This window comes from Cyprinodon tularosa, unplaced genomic scaffold (assembly GCF_016077235.1).
Source record: "Cyprinodon tularosa strain WSP-4 unplaced genomic scaffold, ASM1607723v1 ctg84, whole genome shotgun sequence".
Taxonomy (NCBI): domain Eukaryota; kingdom Metazoa; phylum Chordata; class Actinopteri; order Cyprinodontiformes; family Cyprinodontidae; genus Cyprinodon; species Cyprinodon tularosa.
Genome location: NW_024039607.1, coordinates 1,705,137 through 1,723,122, shown reverse-complemented (window position 1 = coordinate 1,723,122; position 17,986 = coordinate 1,705,137). Strand labels below are relative to the sequence as shown.

The 17,986-nt window shown below is 36.3% G+C and overlaps 1 protein-coding gene across 2 annotated transcripts in view; it reads right to left on the bottom strand.

The window, feature by feature from the left end:
• LOC119774931 (vinculin) overlaps positions 1–13,200 on the bottom strand; it is a 36,476-nt gene extending 23,276 nt beyond the window's left edge. The window contains exons 1-2 of one of the 2 annotated variants that reach the window (XM_038272706.1): positions 12,869–13,200; positions 12–82 (exon numbers count right to left, since the gene is read on the bottom strand). In XM_038272706.1, the coding sequence (XP_038128634.1) occupies positions 12–82; positions 12,869–13,036 (239 nt within the window). In that variant the 5' untranslated portion in view covers positions 13,037–13,200. The remainder of the gene's footprint in view (positions 1–11; positions 83–12,868) is intronic. The other variant, XM_038272707.1, reaches the window with a different exon arrangement.
• Between the last annotated feature and the right edge of the window lie 4,786 nt (positions 13,201–17,986).

Genomic DNA, 17,986 nt, shown 5'->3' with positions numbered 1-17,986 from the left:
TTGTAGCTTACTTGATAAAGGCTGGGGGCATATCCCTTTTCATGATCTGGTCCTCTGTTGTTTGCACAGTATCCTTTCCAACCTGTAAAATAGAGATTGTCGTAAAACAAACCTGTTTCAGAGGTTTTAAATCAAAACATCTTAGCAGTCATTTATTCCTAGAGTACGATAATGCTCAGCAGTCTCAGTCATGGGACTGGTGATCAAACTGTGCAGGTCTTTGTTGCACATCAATTCTGCATATTGTGAGAAAATAAAAAAAAGCCAATCAAGTGTGATTGAGTTAGTTTAGTCTAAGGAAGTTATCTGGAGACGTTTAGCAAGTTGATTTCAGCTGAGTGCTCTAAAACTATATATCACTATGCTGATAAATGGTTATCCAGATAAATATCTAGGCTAGATAATTTTCTATTTATTGTATTTTCTTTCTTTAATTCTTCTTCCCATTGGGGCATTGGCAAATTTGAAGAATATGATTAAATGGGGTCACTATGGGGTGTTTAGTGATACAAATCACACATCCTTATGCAACTGGTTTACTGAAGAAGCCTTTTTTAAGTGAGAGTAGTGCTTTGTGATTGTATGGGCTCTGATTGCTGTGGCGTGCATTCGAAGCTTTACAGTTACCCACGAACAACTTCACAGAATTAATAAAGTTGCCATCATCGCTAATTTGATCATTATTATTAAAGTACCACACATATTGTGATCAGATTTTAAGGTCAAATGTCCTACTGAAAAACCAAACACTGGGAAAATTTGCCTTATTGTTTTTACAGGACATGAGTGTACTGGGTTTAAATTTTTATTTTACAGCGATCTTGCTTTAACTATGGCCCAGTCTCTCCTCTTCTGTAGGCTTTTTCACTTTTCCTCCAGAATTGCCCTTCATTAAGCTGCATTCATCTTTCCATTCAATGGTAAATAGTCTGCTCTGAAGGAAAGCACATGTCAAAGACGCCTTTGTTCTTGCCGATTTTCAATGCACAACTAAAAGCACCAATGTGGATCTCTGAAAGTCCTCTAAAGATGGTATCGTCCATCTGCCTGCTTCTTTTGATTAAAAACCAAGCCCGACAATTTAGGTGTCACAGTTGTTATACTTTTCAAAATCAGATTTTGGATGCAACACTGCTCTAATTTTATGGCATCCTTTCCCTGCCAGCCAAGTCCCTTTGTCTCTCCTTACATGGGTGGATTTATATGGAGATAAAAATTACAAATGTGAAATATTAACTCCTTATTCGGTAACATATGAAGATGATACATAGAACTGGAATCTCTCCCACTTGATCTAAACTTCACAATTAAGTTGTAGTTTGTGTTGATCTATGATATATCAGATCTGAATAAAATATGCTGAGTTTTAAGATTGTAAACCGACAAATGCTGCACACTATATCCAGAAAATGCTTTTCCATCTGTTTGTGAAAGAAAGAGCACCTTGTTATTTGAAGAATGGTTTTGCACATCCTTGGCTTCTCAATGAAGGACTGTTTCAGCCCAAAACATGACCTCACATCTTGGGACTGAACTCAACCCACGCAAAGGCTTCCTGGATGAGATCACATTTGTTTGTACTCAAGAGATGAACATATGAAGGGATATTGACTCAGTTACCATTAAAGGGCAGTTATTTTATTCATGTTAAAAATAGGCCCAGCATTTATACTCATGCCAAACTGAAAGATGTCTCCTTCCTGCATGCCATTTACGACGCACCTGTGTACTTTATTTAATGCTAGGGTCTTTGACTGTTCATTTCAAAACTGATGAGAGGTGAGTTTTCCCAAACGTTAGTAACTTATATCAAAGTTATCATAATAGTATGCAATGGATTAAGCCTATCTGAATAAGCAGGATGTATCGTAGAAAGGTGTGGCACACCGCCACAACAAAATAAGAGTCACCGTCCCTTCAGAATGTTTAAACAATGCCAAGCATAAAATATAGCATAAAATACTGTATACAAGCTCACTTACTCTAATCATGATGTTTATAAAGTGAATTTAAATACCATGAAATGTTTCAATGAAAAAATTATGAAAATATTACTTTATTTTGAAAAACTATCACCTACTGCTTTTGTCTGTCTTAATGCAACTTTTTCATTTTTGATCCAATCCCAATATTGCAGCTTTAAGTGTTAATATATTAAAATATTGATCAGATGCCACATAAGCACAATGCACACAGTCTTCTATTACTTTATTGTGTGATGTGTGATCAGAGATATTACTCAAACAGAAGCATAATATTACTATCAATATGCTAGTAATCAGGGATTTTAGATGCACGCTGTTCTAAATCTGATATTGTTTTTCTTTTCTTTTTTTTTTTTTGGCTTATATATGGCCGGTATCTGTTATTAATATTGGATCGGAACATTCCTACTAGCCAGTGTATGAAGCTTACTGTGCGCTGTTCTTTGTAGTGAAGGAAAACTGGAGTCAACAGTCCTGTGTTGCCAAGCTTGTCAATATATTTTGGGATTTTTCAAACCCCTCTAGCAATATTTTTTTTTTCCTAAGGGACAAATTCCTTTAATCCCCACCACCAGTCAGAGTGAGGAAAGCAAAGAGGATTCCTGCTACTTTTCCCAAAGCTAATGTATAAAGCATGCTCGAAGCTGCAGATGATTCTGCTTCTTGCAAACAATTGGGCTACATAGCCACTCCAGTTTTTAAGCTTACATTTCTCACCATATTTTAACAAAATGTCACTTTAAGTAACAAGGGGGTCATATATCAGGGTTTAAGGTTGCTCCAAACTAAAACAGCAGAAGAGACTATCCCACTCAGAGGAGTGTAAGAGCCACCATGATCTAGACTAACTTTTCTTTTCTTAGGCTTACCATAACAAAAGGTAGTGTTCCCAAATCCAATTGAACGCATTAGCTTTACACATTATCTTTAGATTTTCTAAATGGTCATTTTAATAGTCAGTAATGTCTTGAGAATAAATAACTAACAATCTTTATCATAAATGATCTTGTTTGAAACAATTCTACAAGACCATGTGAAAAACTGTTGGTGCTACAAGGGCTTTGATTGAGAGTTCAAACATTTTCAAATAAATATAAAATAGAAGCAAAACGAAATTTTTCATTAACATGATATTGCCACCATTCTGTTCAACCAAGGGACAGCTTATTCAGGGTTATGTGTAACATCAATCCATTACATGCCTAATTTCAGACAGTAAACCTTTCATTTGATTCCTTTAATTTGACAAAGCACCTTTTTTCATGCGTCTGTTGAGGCCCTTACATAAAAAAATAGCCCTCCTGTTGACAGGTTCCCCACATTAAAAGATCAACTTATTGCTCTTCGCTTTATTCGGTTCTATAAATGAATAACTGAAACATCACCCAACAGATGTATGCATCAACTTCAAGAGGTGTGAATAGTTTTGCAAATCACTCTGGTTACAATGATAATATAAAGGAAAGACACGTCTGCAGCTAAGTGGCAGTGTATGAGTCAAAGCCCCAAAAGTGTTTTGCTAGTTTTTGTTTTGTTTACAGCTATAAAGATGCATTTAAACCGAGTGAGGTGTCCGTGATGTGGTGGTGGATTTACATTGGATCACTATGCCAGCATAGAGCATGGAGGGGCAAGGAAGCAGACAGCGGTGAACCCCACACGGTTCACTGCTCCGCTCTCACCGTGTGCAGCTAGGTTAGGGCTGAACCAATTGGATTAAATGTGATTAATCAGTTATTGAAATAAATAATCATCAACTAATTTAGTAATCACGTAATTATTAATTGGAGTATAGAGACTGTAAAGCATGAATTTAGTTGACAGAACACACTTAAGAAAACAAATTATATCAAAATAGTAAAAAAAAATATATATATATACATTTTGCATTTAAGATTAAAAATATACTTTTCTCTATCAATATGCATGGCTGTCAGCTAAAAGCATGTTTATAGTCTCTACACCCCAGTTGACGATTAATCGATTTATAAATTAGCTGACGATTATTTCAATAATCAATTAATCACAATTAATCTGATTAGCTGCTTAAGCCCAAGTGGTGACATAGGTTTTTCTGTTAAAATGGAACATAGAGGAAATAATGTTAAAGGATGAAATAAGCAATGCTCTGAAGAGGTTTTTAGGTGGCTTTTAAAAAGCCCTTTCACTTAGCCCTAGAAGGACTGCTTGTTTTCCTTCCTTATTCTCCAGCACAGAACGCGGTCTGTCGCTGCTCACTGCCCATGATCAGTGCTCTCTGCATGAATAGATTTGCGTAAATACTGCAAAATGCAGCTCTAGCTAAACCAAAGTGATCTACGTTTTTAACGTTTTTCAAAAAAAATGTATGGTCTCCCTAAGCAATTTCAAAAGTTGTTCATAGAGAACCATTTAGCAGCAGTCCGTGATGTGAAGTCTCACCTGTGCTTTTATTGTAAAATTCTGACAGAGACCTTGACAGGAAATGCTATGGGGTTGCCAAGGGTAACGGCAGAGCCAAACTGAAGAATCTGGGAGGTTTATGAACCAATAAATATTGTGAAACACCCAATAAATAAGCTAACCATTTCCAATGTTATATTCAATGTCAGCCCATGTTATTTTATGCAATAACCTTATATTCTGAAATGAGCGCGGCATTAATGTCTGCTGTGATGGCGACGTCATCGGCCGTAATGAAAAATTATTCCATCTTAAAAACAAAATCAGAACAAATGACAGTTTTAGCTGCAAAAAACACTTTTTTGATATTTAAAATGCAGAGCAGTGAACTCCCCACGGTGCTTGCGGAAATCACCGTGGATGCAGCGTTTTGTCTAAATACACCTAGAGGTACCAAAACATTTGATAAAAAATTTGCACATTGTCTTTTTCAAAGCTGAGCTAAGAACCAGTCAAGTTCAGACATGATCTCAGCTGCACACTGAAAAAAGAAAACAACAGGAGGCTAAATGCAAACTGTGTTAATGAGTTATGTTCTCTTAAAAGCATCAAGCTGGAATTTCGGAAACGGGACGAATCTGAGGCTCAGGGTGTTTTCAACAGGTCATAACAGTCTTCCTTTTCCTCTTTCCATCACAGCCAATTCCTGTTGTCTGCTGAGCTAAAGACAGTAACTGGCAGAAGCTCAGTAGTTCACTAAGATTCTAATTTATATCTGTTGTTGTCAAGCAACATGTGAAGCTTCTTACTATTCTGAGCCTCTGTAATGACTGAACCACATACGCTAAATACCAAAAGCAGCAGGACTTTGTCTGTATTAATAGTTCCCTACATCCAACAAGGATATGTTCAAACTACAAGAGACCTTGGAAACAAAAAAGAATTACATTTTTATTTAAAAAATTAAGTGGAGATCATTTCTAAAAATGGGAAACGTTAAAGAAGAGAAGACCACCCTAACCAAACCAAAATACCATCTTCCCTGAATAGCATCAGGAGGAGGGCAGCTGCTAACTTCCAACTTCTTTCAGACTCATCCTCTTGTTCCAAGCTGCCTTGAAGCATCAATGGCCATTCGGTGTCATTTTGCATTTGTGTGTGGATCGGAAATGGACAGTCCTTTAACCACACATGAGCTCAAATGCAGAAACCCTGTGTTGCTGTGAAGTAGCCTGATAGAGTGGCTGCTATTTTGGAACAGACTTGGCTTTGTTAGCAGTCACCCGTCGCTCTACGGAGGGGAAAAAAAGGGCTACTGTCAGAACCTCAAGGCTGCCAGGAGGACACAGCCTGCCTTTCTACATGTTAGGAAGCTTTAACACAATGTTCTGATAGTCATGGTGACCATGATGAGATACAACAGCAAGCACAGTTCTCAAAAACAAATAAGGATGAATTCAGCATATCTAAATGTAGTTAATATCATCACAAGCCAAAGCACTGATTACCACACCGCATCCCATCATCTACTTTTAATCATCTCAGTGGCAACTTCCAATTTAATATATCAGTTATCGGTAGACTAATAAAGAGCTGTCTGGCTGAGAGGTAGCACTGAAGGTCGATGCCTTTATCATGCGTCTGTCAAGCGCTGCCAGACGTTATTTATTCATTTGGTTCTGGAAGCAGCAGCTACACGCGGTGTATCTGAGGTGATGAGAGACACAAATCAAGCTGCCTCCTCGGCCACGGTAAAAACAGCTCTTAGAGCCAGGGAGGGTATGTCACAGTCACAAGCATCTCGTGTTCCAGGCGCTTCACCGTTTGTCAGGTGTGAGCGATGCGCTCGTCAGGAAAATATAGCAAGTAGTAAAAGCTAAGATTTGGTTTAAATTTCCCCAAACCAACAACAACTTAAAGACAAGGGCAACTAGAGGTTTTTGTTGTAGCATTTTTCTTGTTTGAAGGGGGTCTGTTGATGTTTGATATAGGACTATAAACCATATTAAACATATTAAAACCAATTTCTACTATTTTACGTGATTTATTACATTTAGATCTAAAGGGAAAGGAAGAAGCTGGTTTAACCCCTTCACTATCACAGGACTAAATTAAATGGTCATCATTTTGACCTAGTCTAGTATGAAAAACATTTTTTAACTCTGTTTTTTAAGAAATTAGTTAACATTATCTTTTACCATAAATAAGTAAACAGAAGGACAATTTTGAATAGCTCAAAGAAAACAAAATTATTATTATGATGGTAGAACCAGGCAATATTGAGTAACGTGTCATAAACCAGTTTACTTGTTATTTTTATCCAAAAGGATGTAATGTTCTGAAGGAAACTCAAAAATGTTCAACTTCTTTTTACGGTGGGTTCAAGAAAAAAATAAATAAAAGTCATGATAGGATTTGAGATTGTGCAATAACATTCTTAACAGGCCTGAATCATGCTGTAAGGCAGTTTTAAGGAATATTGTTTTGGTAAACTGCTTTGGTACTTCATCTAACTAATACTTTATCATTGGAGCAAAGGGAACTGATGATTCATTCCATCTATTTAAGTTTATTGGTTAACAAGGATGCATTCATTTGAAACCTACTGCAGACGCCAATTCTCTGCCATAAAAGTTTAGAAAAAAAATTATTTGAACCATTTCAGTCACAAGCACACAATAATGATATATAAAGCTCTATAGAACTTCTGTTGGCTTATTTTGCACAAAGCATTGAGTTGATACTTTCAGTAAAAGCAAAAGTTTCCTGTTTCAGATTCAGAACAGAAGTTATATAGCAGATCAAATAATACAAAGCAAGACAAAAAAAAGGTTTAGAAAAAAGTAGTTTTGCACAACTTGATCTTGAATTTGGGGAGTGGGGGGTTAACAGTGCAGGTGCATTGTACTCTTGGTTAGGACCAGGCGCCAGACGGCCCATCCATAATCAAAGTCATGGGCTTTTCCTAGAGCTGGCTCAGCATCAAGTCCCAAGTGGAGGAGACAGCTGACCGGCCTTCCTGACTTGACTTCCTGAGCTTCCCTTTCAACACACTCCACAGAGTCGCTGCATCTTGAGAATGATCTTCCCGTAGAGTAAAAAAATAAAAACAGGTGGAGTATGACCTCTTAAAGAATTTCTGCCTTCAGTCAGAAACCAATTTAAATTTTGGAAATTTACTTGGATTCAACCAACGAGGACTGGACTGTCTCCAGAATGACATAATGGCTAACAGGGTCAAGTGGTTCCACTTGTCAAACAGCATGGTACACCTTTGTGCTCTGAAAAGCCTTCCAGAAAACGGTTTCATTGAAATTATCAAGAAACTTGTCTATGTCAAATACCACAGAAACCAAAAAAATATATGCTTCCTCTTTTTACATCATCTATATTTCCTTTAAAAAGGCAAATTTTCAGTACCGGTAACTAAGTACAAGCTGGGGTGTTGCAAGTGCATTGCATTGTGCAGACGAATCGACCAGTCATGATCTTTTATCAGACCAATGAGTCTTCAAGTCACTGCATGCACTTCTTTACGCAATATTTTGTAATCTCAGAGATCTTGCACCACAGCTAGTAAATAAACTCTTTGCAGAGACATCCACAAGTCATGTCATCACAAAATTCTGTTCCAGAACGTCGCCTGCATTCTGCTATTCTCATTATATATATATATATATATATATTATATATATATATATAAAAAATGTAATTCTTATGCAGTACATATATGTTGTGAATTACATGACATTTAATAATAAATAAAATAACTTTTTTTTAAACACATCTATACATTAATGATATTTCGGGAAAATCAAGTTATTGAACATAACTTTACCACTTAAAAAAGATAAAACAATATATATCAGGGCTGTAACTAATGATAATTTTTCAAATTGGTTAATCTGTCAATTTTTTTTTTTTGATTAATCGATCAATTATTGGATAGCCAAAGGTTCCTTAAAGAAGATTTTTTACGAAGTCAAAATAGGTAAAACTTAAACTTTCCACTTCAGGACTTCTGGGTAGAGCATATTAACAGAAAAAAAAAAAAATTTAAATCCTAAATACAAAATATTTGTATATTTTTTTAACAATTTTTATATTATTACTGCTCTAAGTGGGCCGCTCTGGCAGCTAAAAGCATGTTTTACAGTCTCTGTACTCAAGTTAACAACTAATCGATTACTGAATTAGTTGACGACTATTTCAGTTTTTGCTAATTTAATGCAATTAAACAGTGAAAAATAAAAACATGCATCTGTCAATATATCTATTGTTCAAAAAATTAGCTACTACTTTGAACCAAAATGATGAAGAGCCATTAAAGAGTGTCTAAAAAGCCACTAGCAGCTCCATATGTTGCTGGCCACTGATTTAGAAAGACTGCACTGTCATCCACTTGAGTAGAAACTAAAGTCATCTAAAACAAGTTCTTTGATCAATCGAACCTGCTGGCTTGTTGGCATTTCCTGAAAAAGAAATACCACATTTATCAAAAACTGATGCCTGTCTGCTTGACATGTGGGGGAAACTACATTCAGAGACCAACTGAGTGGTCTATGGTTAAATAGACACCACAGCTGTGGCCATTTCAAGCTTTCAGTTCAGCGTTCATGACTCCAGTTCTACATTGCCTTATAAAATAATATGATTACACTCTTCTCAAGTTATGAAAAAGTGCACCTCATCTCTTTGGAAAGGATTTGCTCCTAGGCAAGCGTGAATAGGCAGCTAAATCCTCTCTCGCAAAGTTAATCCCGGTCAGAGAAACCCTTAAGGTTAAATAAAAAAAAAAAAAGTTCTCTAAGTGGAAGAAGCCAAAGATAAAAGCCACACAAAGGGCTGTTCCTCTATGCTAAGCTTGGTGGTTTATGACTCAAGGGACTGAAACCAAAAGCAATTACATCTGAGACCTAACTTCAATGATCTCATGTTGTAATGTTGCTACAGCAACTGGAAATAATTACAGACTGGTGCATTGATTCAGACCGCTGTTAGAAACATCCGACTAATTCATGATTGTTTAGGGAGCAGGGGATGTCTCATCACTACGGGAGGATGTTGTCATGTGTCCGGATACGATGGCCAGAGATCAGTTAGGACAGTTCCTATATTTAAAGCAACAGGGACCGGCCTGGTTTATCAGTCAAACAATGCATTAACCAAGACATTATCTTCAGTAACCCGCTGCATATGAAAACATGTGGTCTTTATCTTGATTCATATAAAATCTAATTTAGATCAAACCCAAACTTAAAAAGATGTCAGGTTATTAATACAGAAAAATGTTTTTTCAGAAAGCATAACTTTTGGGAAGACTGCTAACTTAAGCCAAGACAGCTCATCTGCTGAAGAAACTGTGGTCCATGGAGTGCTATATTCAGCCATATGAATAGAAAGTTCGGTGGAAGGAAAATATATGGTGCGGAAAGAGAAAAGTGTAAAAAAAAAATAGGGATAACTTCAGCTTTAGAGAACAGCAAGACACTGAATGCCTGGATTGCAAATGAGTAGTTAAAAGATAAAAACTAATCTTTTAACTCAATGTTATTTTTTCCCAGTAGAGGACAAGAGCCTCAATGTATGAAGATAGAGGTCAGATACACACAGTCAAAGTTGTTTTCATTAAGGATTCCAGCAGCCATAACACTACTGATGTAGATTAACTAAATTCCATTTAGTTTAAGGTCACAGCTAACACATCTATTTAGACCATTTAAATCCTCTCACCACAAACTGGCCACAAGCTTCCTCAACAACACAGCAGTTTCAGACTAACCTCTAAACCACATTGACACTGTTATTCAGGTAAAAGGAGAGCAATGCAGTAGGGATGGAACGGTTTTTGAAAACCCTCCGAACCGTTCGGTTCGACTGTCTCGGTTCGGTTCGCGTGTGTTTCGTTCGGTTCATGAGCTGCTCCTTTTTCTCTTAGGCGAAGCGTTTACACTCCAGAGCAGAAGGTGGCGGTACTGCGACCAAAGCCAACCACCAGTAGTAAACAAGAACAAGAAGCGAAGCAGTGTAGCCGGGTGTAGCAGAAAGAAAATCAGTTGTTGTGGAGAATTGTGTGGGTATGGCGAGTGGGAAAGAACAGGAGTTGGAAGAAGCGCCAGCAGCACTTTATAGGTCTGCTGTATGGGAGCGCTTTGCATTTAGAGTGACCTACGATGACGGCATAAGTTCCCTTCAGGTACTCTGGCTTCCCCCCACTGTCAAGAACCATGACTGCTGGGTGCATTAGCATCTCTCCCCCGCCTTTTACTTGAGATAAAAATCATTCCTGTGTGATAAGCGGCAGAAGATGAATAAAAGTTAATTTTGATACATTAATTGTTTAAATTCATTACCCTGCAACAACGGCCTCTGCTTTGAACTGACTGACAGGGGGTGAACAACATGTTGGGTTTGTCTTTTAAAGATAAAAAAGAAGGAAACAGCATTATTTCCTTACATGGTTTCCATGATAGTGAAACAGCGTCCTTCTAAAAAAAGAAATAAAAAACACTTTCAAAATAAACAGCACTACGTATAGATTACAATTAACTCTAAATATAAACTAAACTAAATATTTTTCATTTCATGGTCTGGATATATATATAATTACCAGACATTAAACATTTAAGTTCCAGCTAAGAAGCAAAAAATACTATTGTGGTATCTGTAAATATATTTATCTCAGTTCAATTTATAAACAAACAATTTACTAATAACAAAGTGGAAATAAATAAAGAAAATAGTATGCACTGGACAAGGATGTGTTAAATTTCTAACTTCATAAATCTTTTTTTTTGACTATATTTAAAAGTCAAAAAATAATATATGTATATTAAAAAACGGATTTTTTTTTTCTCTTTTAACAGTGTCCTGTCTGGCAATGTGGCAATAAGAATAATTGTCTTGATGCCTAAAAAGAGCCAAAAAGATTTTGCTTTCACAAGTGGAGCAGTACGGCTATTGCCAAAGTGTTCCGCTTGATTTATGCATATAAATAGCTTTATAATGATTATGCCGGGAGTATTACAGATTATGGACACCGCACTGTAAGTAGGACAGGAAAGGAAAAACAGAAAAAAGGAGAAAAGGTCAAAGAAAGAAGAGATGAAAGAGAGAATGATAAAACGACTTCAGTCTGCTTCATCACCTGCAAGGAGAGATGTAAAAAGAACAGCACAACTAACGGATATAATATAAGACAGGGGTCTTCAACGTTTTCAAGGCCAAAGACCCCAAAACTAATGGCGAGATGGAAAGGGGACTCCCTAATTAAATATATATTTTATGAAATTGTGTTATATCATACTGGTCCAATAGTGAATCTATTACATATGGAGTAATGTAACAAAAGTCATTTCTTCCTGGGATTATTAAAGTATTTCTGATTCTGATTACTGGTTGAAGGGACAGGTGTTGTGAATGAAACGGTGCCCAGCTTGAAAGAGATCATGTGTGTCGCTGAATGTGAGCATTGATGACTGAAAGACATCATCTTCCTCAATTTATCTGTTTACTACAGTGTGTTGAATTCATGTTAATGTGTATTTAAAGACATTTCAAATAGTAGGAAAAAAATTGCAGTGGGGGGGGCAGGGCAATAAAAAAAACAAAAAAAAAAAGTCTAATCAACCAAAACTTTCGCGACCCACATGCAGTACCTCCAAGGACCCCCTGTTGAAGACCCCTGGTATAAGAGATACAATAAAGTGGCACCTTGATACTATCGCACGAGTCTCATTCTACACTAGTGAATATCAACTTTGGGTTTAACAGAAAGACAAATACAAGTCATGTAACCCTTTTTAAACTGTCTCATGGCAAGATCTAAAAAAAAACCTAAAAAAAATAGAGTATATACAGTAACAGTTTATTTCCCATTTTTATCCATTTATTTGAAATGTATATCTGTTAATATGTTATATACAGCAACAAATTTTGGTTTGATATATGTATAAACTGTCCTATACAAATAAACGTGCCTTTTATTGATATATGATGAAAGTTATATTTTAGGACTTTGAAGAGGTAGATTTTTTGTAAACAACCTAAGAGAAGGTTTCTAATAAAATCCTGAAGTTTGTTCTTGTTTCACTGGGTTTTTGAGTGGGAGTGTGTGAGGTGGCAAATGGAGGGGCTGACCATTGGTGTGATTCACGAACGCACCGCCGCTGTGAGCATCGAGCAGTGCCTACGTAGGGAGGGCAGGGCACACTTTGAAGGGGGAAAAAGGGCGTCATTGCCCTTTGCCCCAACTACATCCACTTCAGGAAAGTTTTATACCCCATACACGTTCCCTGCTAACATTTAAGTTTTCTCACACTATCCCGTTGGTTAAAATTGTTGTATTTTAAGGTTTAGCTCATTTCGAGAGGGAAAACCTGTGACAAAGCTTCAGGTAGGCAAAGCTAGTCCAACCCCCCTCCAGGCGCGCGCTTCGTTAGCCTGGACCTGGGAGTTTAACAGACAAGTGTGGGAGGGAGTGGGGGAGAAAAGTTACTCACCCTAACGAGGTTGCTAACGGCCGCCTGAACAGCAGCCACCGGCGCAGACAGGTCCGGGATAGCCTTTCCGTCAACTTCACCTTCCTCGTGCATTATTACCAGATGGGATATCTGCTGAGCCACCGGCTCCAGGATACTTTCTATGGTCTTCGTGTGGAAAACCGGCATCTTGGCTACTTTGAAACACTACTCAATAAAAAAAAAAAAAATTATCTTCAATAACTTAATGCAGGTTCCCCAACACAAAAGTCCAGCGAGGGAAAAAAAAACAGCTTGCACTCCGCCAACCGTTTTTCTCCCAGGGCACTGCGTAAAGACTTCAACTACTCCTGTAAAGCCATTAACGTAAAGAAAAAAGAAAAAGACACTGAACGTCAGAGAACCATCTGACCAATCAGGGAACGAACGGAAAGAGTTTTCGTGTCTGATTGGTCAAAAGCGGTGTCGTTCATTAATGCCTCCCACTCTTACAGAGTTAGCTGGCCTTAGATCCGGGCGTTCTCTAAATTACGTAATAGATCCACATGTCCTAAAAGGGAAATATGTGCCTACTGAAGCATTCCAACCACTTTACACTGAATAATAATACGTGTCGTTTTGCTTTTTAATTTTTAAATTTTTTTTTACAACAGAAACAGAAGTTGTTACTCAAGCGAAATTAAATTTCAATAAATAGATATGAGCTCATATGCATAGAAAATGTATGATTGTAGTGACCTAATAATGAAACACACTTTAAACTTTTATAATAAGCACAATCTTTTCACAATACAGACATTATGGTGATGCAGTCTTGCTGTCCTCCAAGTATTCTAATATCTGCACTGACACAGTAAGTTTTGCAGTCTTAAAGTAACACTTATGAGTGCATTTTGTCTCTCTCGGAATTAGTGTTAAATTAGAACTCTATGTTTTACTGCAGTTGTTGTTGTAATAAATCTAAAAGAGTCAATGTATATTAAGAGAGGCGCAGAACCAAGGAGTCGATTGGGGCTCTGGAGACCACATATACTGCAAAGGCTTTGTCAATGCTCTCAATATTTTATTTATATTTGAGAATGTTATTTTAAACATTTCTGAAAAATTTTCCCTGATTCACAGGGTTTTTTTTCTTTTAGTTTTAATAAAATAAGCCTGAAACATTATCAGCCTGAAACTTGCAATGAGTGCATCCCTGAAACGATGATCCTGTCTCAATACTTCTTAAATAAAAGTGCAAATCCTTCATTTTAAAAACATTGTTGAAATAAAAGAGTGAAGGTAAAAATATGAAATAGAGCAAAATGACCTTTCAATGACAGTTTCTGTCTTTAGTACAGGGGCCATTACAGGGGCCTCGACCAGTTCTACAGGAGCATTGGTCCCTGTCCATATGAATCATTAAGAAGAAATATTTACAAACCTATAATCATAAACTTCATTACCTAACATGATAGAGCATTGCAAAGTAGTGCATCATATTAATAGAGGTATCAATTTTGCATTACAATATTTTAGTCTTAGCCTGTAAACAAACCAAGTGTCATTTTCGAGGCACCCTCATCATTAAATAATAGCCTTATGAGACTAAGGAACAAAACAACGAGGCAAGGAATACAGTTTGGGATAAATATAAAGCTGGAAAAGGTTGACCACCTCATAGAGCACTAATCACAAAGGCAGACAAGCAGAGATCCACCACTCATTTGGAAGATATAAGTTATTTATCATGCTATCTATTTTTTTTTTTTTTTATAAAAAGATGACAAAGCAAATATATTATGCAAGATAACAATGCAATCAGTGGGACAACAAAAGCACAAAATTAAACTAAATGTGGGTGGATGACTTAGTTTTCACCCAGAAAAATAACATCCCCCTGCAATTGAACATAATGATGGCAGAATCATGATGTTTCATTTGTATTCAACAGGTACAAGAAAGATAGGCAGAGCTGAAGGTCAGATAACAGGAACTATTACAGGAATTCGATTTGTAGTTTATTTTTGAAGAACTCATCAAGGCGCACATTTTTTTTAGTCGGTCAACAACCCTAAAAATACAACTAGACTGACGTTGTTAAAATGATAAAACAAAATAAACAAAAACATGTTCATGTGTCAGAAATATAAACGTAAATTCAAATTGGAATCCCTGGAAGAACTTTGAAACTGATCAGATCAGACTAAGCTTCAGCAATGTTGAAAAAAAGTATTTTTTGCAAAATTATTGTTTTTTTTATTTATAGAGTAATAAACAGCTAATTTCCTGCATTGTCACACTTATGCCACAGATTGGGTTGGGCCATGATATGAATGAAGACAAAAAGCACTTCAATTTGAAGTACAATAAGTGAACAAAATTCAAGTGTCAAAATCATTGCGAAGCGCAATGCCTACACAAACACAGACAACGTAGCACTCACATATTTCCAAACCCATCTCTACCAGTAGCCCAACATAGCACATTATTTTCCCAATTCCTTTTCTGTCCCAACCTCCCATAACAAAACACATTTCAAGATTGAGCACCAGCTGCCAAGCAAACCAGCTCAGGAATTCCCACAGAATCCCAAGAGGGCGTACGAGGCAGCAGCCCATTGCCTAAAAAGGAAGAGTCCAAAAAGCAAGAATCAAGGAAGTTACTCTGTTTGAACCCTATGTAAACACCACAGGAGCAGATATGACTTCCTCTCATACAAAATGTTATTAAACACAATCTAATTCGCCAACAGTAAAAAAAAAAAAATGTTTTCTTTTTCTTAAAAACATATAAATGATCCAATTAGGTTTAAATTGACATTACAGCAGTCTGTAAGTCCCAAAAGTCAGTGGAATGCTCTTTTAGGCAGCCCTTCACTCTGACTACAGTGATCAAAGGTGTCCTGCTGTTCTCTCAGCTCTCCAGTTACCTCTTGAGTCCATCTTGGAATGTGTAGGATGAGTCAAGATGGGTGGCCTGCACCTTCACTCACTGCCCTGCTGAGAGGACAATAAGTCTTGCTCCTACTGCTGCAGGAAGTTTTCTGATCCGTATCTGCACAGAACAATGTGTTTTCTTTTAGATAGCAAAGATAGTTGTAACAACCCAAATTTAGCCTTTTTTTTTTTTTTTTTTTTTACATAAAAGCATAAAATAGAATTTATATAACCCAGATTACAGTTTACTGACTGCATATTATAATGGAAATACAACACAAATACAAACTTTAATGCCTGTGTTACTTTGCTTCTGTATTATCTCAATTCATTTGTGCTTATGTGGTTCTGGTGGATTCCTTGCTTGCCTCTATGATTCATTTGCGCCACCTTGTGGTTTAGAAAGTATATATGGTAAATAAATTGAAAAATTACTATTTTCTTAAACTTCTTTATGATAGAAAATGTGTTAATGAAAAGATAGTTATCAATTAAAGTTCATTGAAGCAAAAATTTACACAGAATTACAATTACAGACCATTTCGTACATTTATTAGATTTGCTGAAATATCTTCTTAGTATTATAATTATTTTTAATATTATTATATATTTCTGACATCTTTAATACAAAATGTAAAGATTTCTCCAATATATATCTAGTATATAGTTATATAGTTATATATAATATATAGTTCTAGTTGCATCCTAAAAATCTGGTTCAGAAAGCTAAACTTCTTCCCTGTAAGCTGCTAAGTTGTGTTACAATAGGGATGAATTTAAAGCAGGTGTGTCCAAGGTTAGGCCCTGGGGGCCATTTGCGGCCCTCGGATGATTTCCATTTACAAAACAGGTGGTTTATGCATACATTCGAAGGTTGTTTTTCAGTCACTCCTGGAAAATTTTCCATTTGCAAAGTTTGATCTGCTGCTGACCACAACCTCTACTTTCTAAATACAACTCCAAGAACTGCATTGTGTTTCCTCTCTGTGAAAAGAAACCATGCATTATTAAAACAACAGCTTGTTGGTTTTGGATTTACATCTGGAATTTTGCAAAAAAAACGAATAAATCAGAAATAGTTACTTGTCTAATTATAATCAATGCAATGCAATGGAGCCATTGTTACCGTACTAAAATATAATGTATTCATATATTGTTCATTTGCATTTACTAACTGTTAAGTGTGAAGTAAAATCAGCGAGGGAAATACCTTGATGAAATAGAGATGTAAAAGTAAATAAAAAAGGGAATATCATATGACTGAGCAGGGTTAAAGTAAGCTAAACTCAGCTAGAAAGAGAGGCGTGTAAAGGAAAATGAAGGCTTACAGAGTTGATCACCATTCTAGACACTAAAACGTAATCATTTTCTTTATAATTTCCTCCAGTTATTGCCACCATTCATAAACAAAAGTACATAAAAACAGTAAGATATCAATTGTAATCTAAGTGCATGTATTTAAGATCACAGTATATTATCTCTGCATTCAGTAAGGTCTCACATTCTGAAATAATTCTTTTAAAATCCCTAGTGACACAAACAAGCAAAAAATCTATAAGATTTATTTTCATTAAGTTACATATTTTGGTTTGGACTGTTTTAGGTTGATTGATAATATGGAAGAGACTAATGTTTAACTGGCAGCGCAAAGCAGCAGCTAATCCTTTACTAAATTTACACATTCTCCTATAAATAAGTGGTTTCTCTATAGGGGCTCTGAATTTCATCCTTCACCCATATATATAGAATTTTAGGTTATTTACCATTATGTAAGTTATTTCAATCTAAGTAAAATAAAATAAAATAATAATACCAAAGAGAAATCAAATGTTGTAATAGCCCATAGAGTTTTCTTTGAAGTTGTTGCTTATGATGATAGTTGTGAGTCTGCTGTCTATCTTTCAGTGGATCTGGAGAATAGTTTGTGAAGGCAGTCATTATTATCCACAATGCTTTTCATTTAGTAAACTATTAATCTAAGTAAAATCATTTCCAGATGTTCTAGATTAGTTCCCAGAACTGAGCCGACCTTCTTTATCAGCCTGTTGAGCTTCTTTAAGTCATTGGTTCTGATGTTACACCAGCAGATCATAGCAGAAGTCTTCATACTCCCTCTGTGTTTGCATAAAGATGCAACAGAGACATTAAGGACCTATAGCTTCCTTTAGAAGTACAGTACAGTCTGCTCTGTCCCTGTAGATGGTGTCAGAGTTGCGTCTCT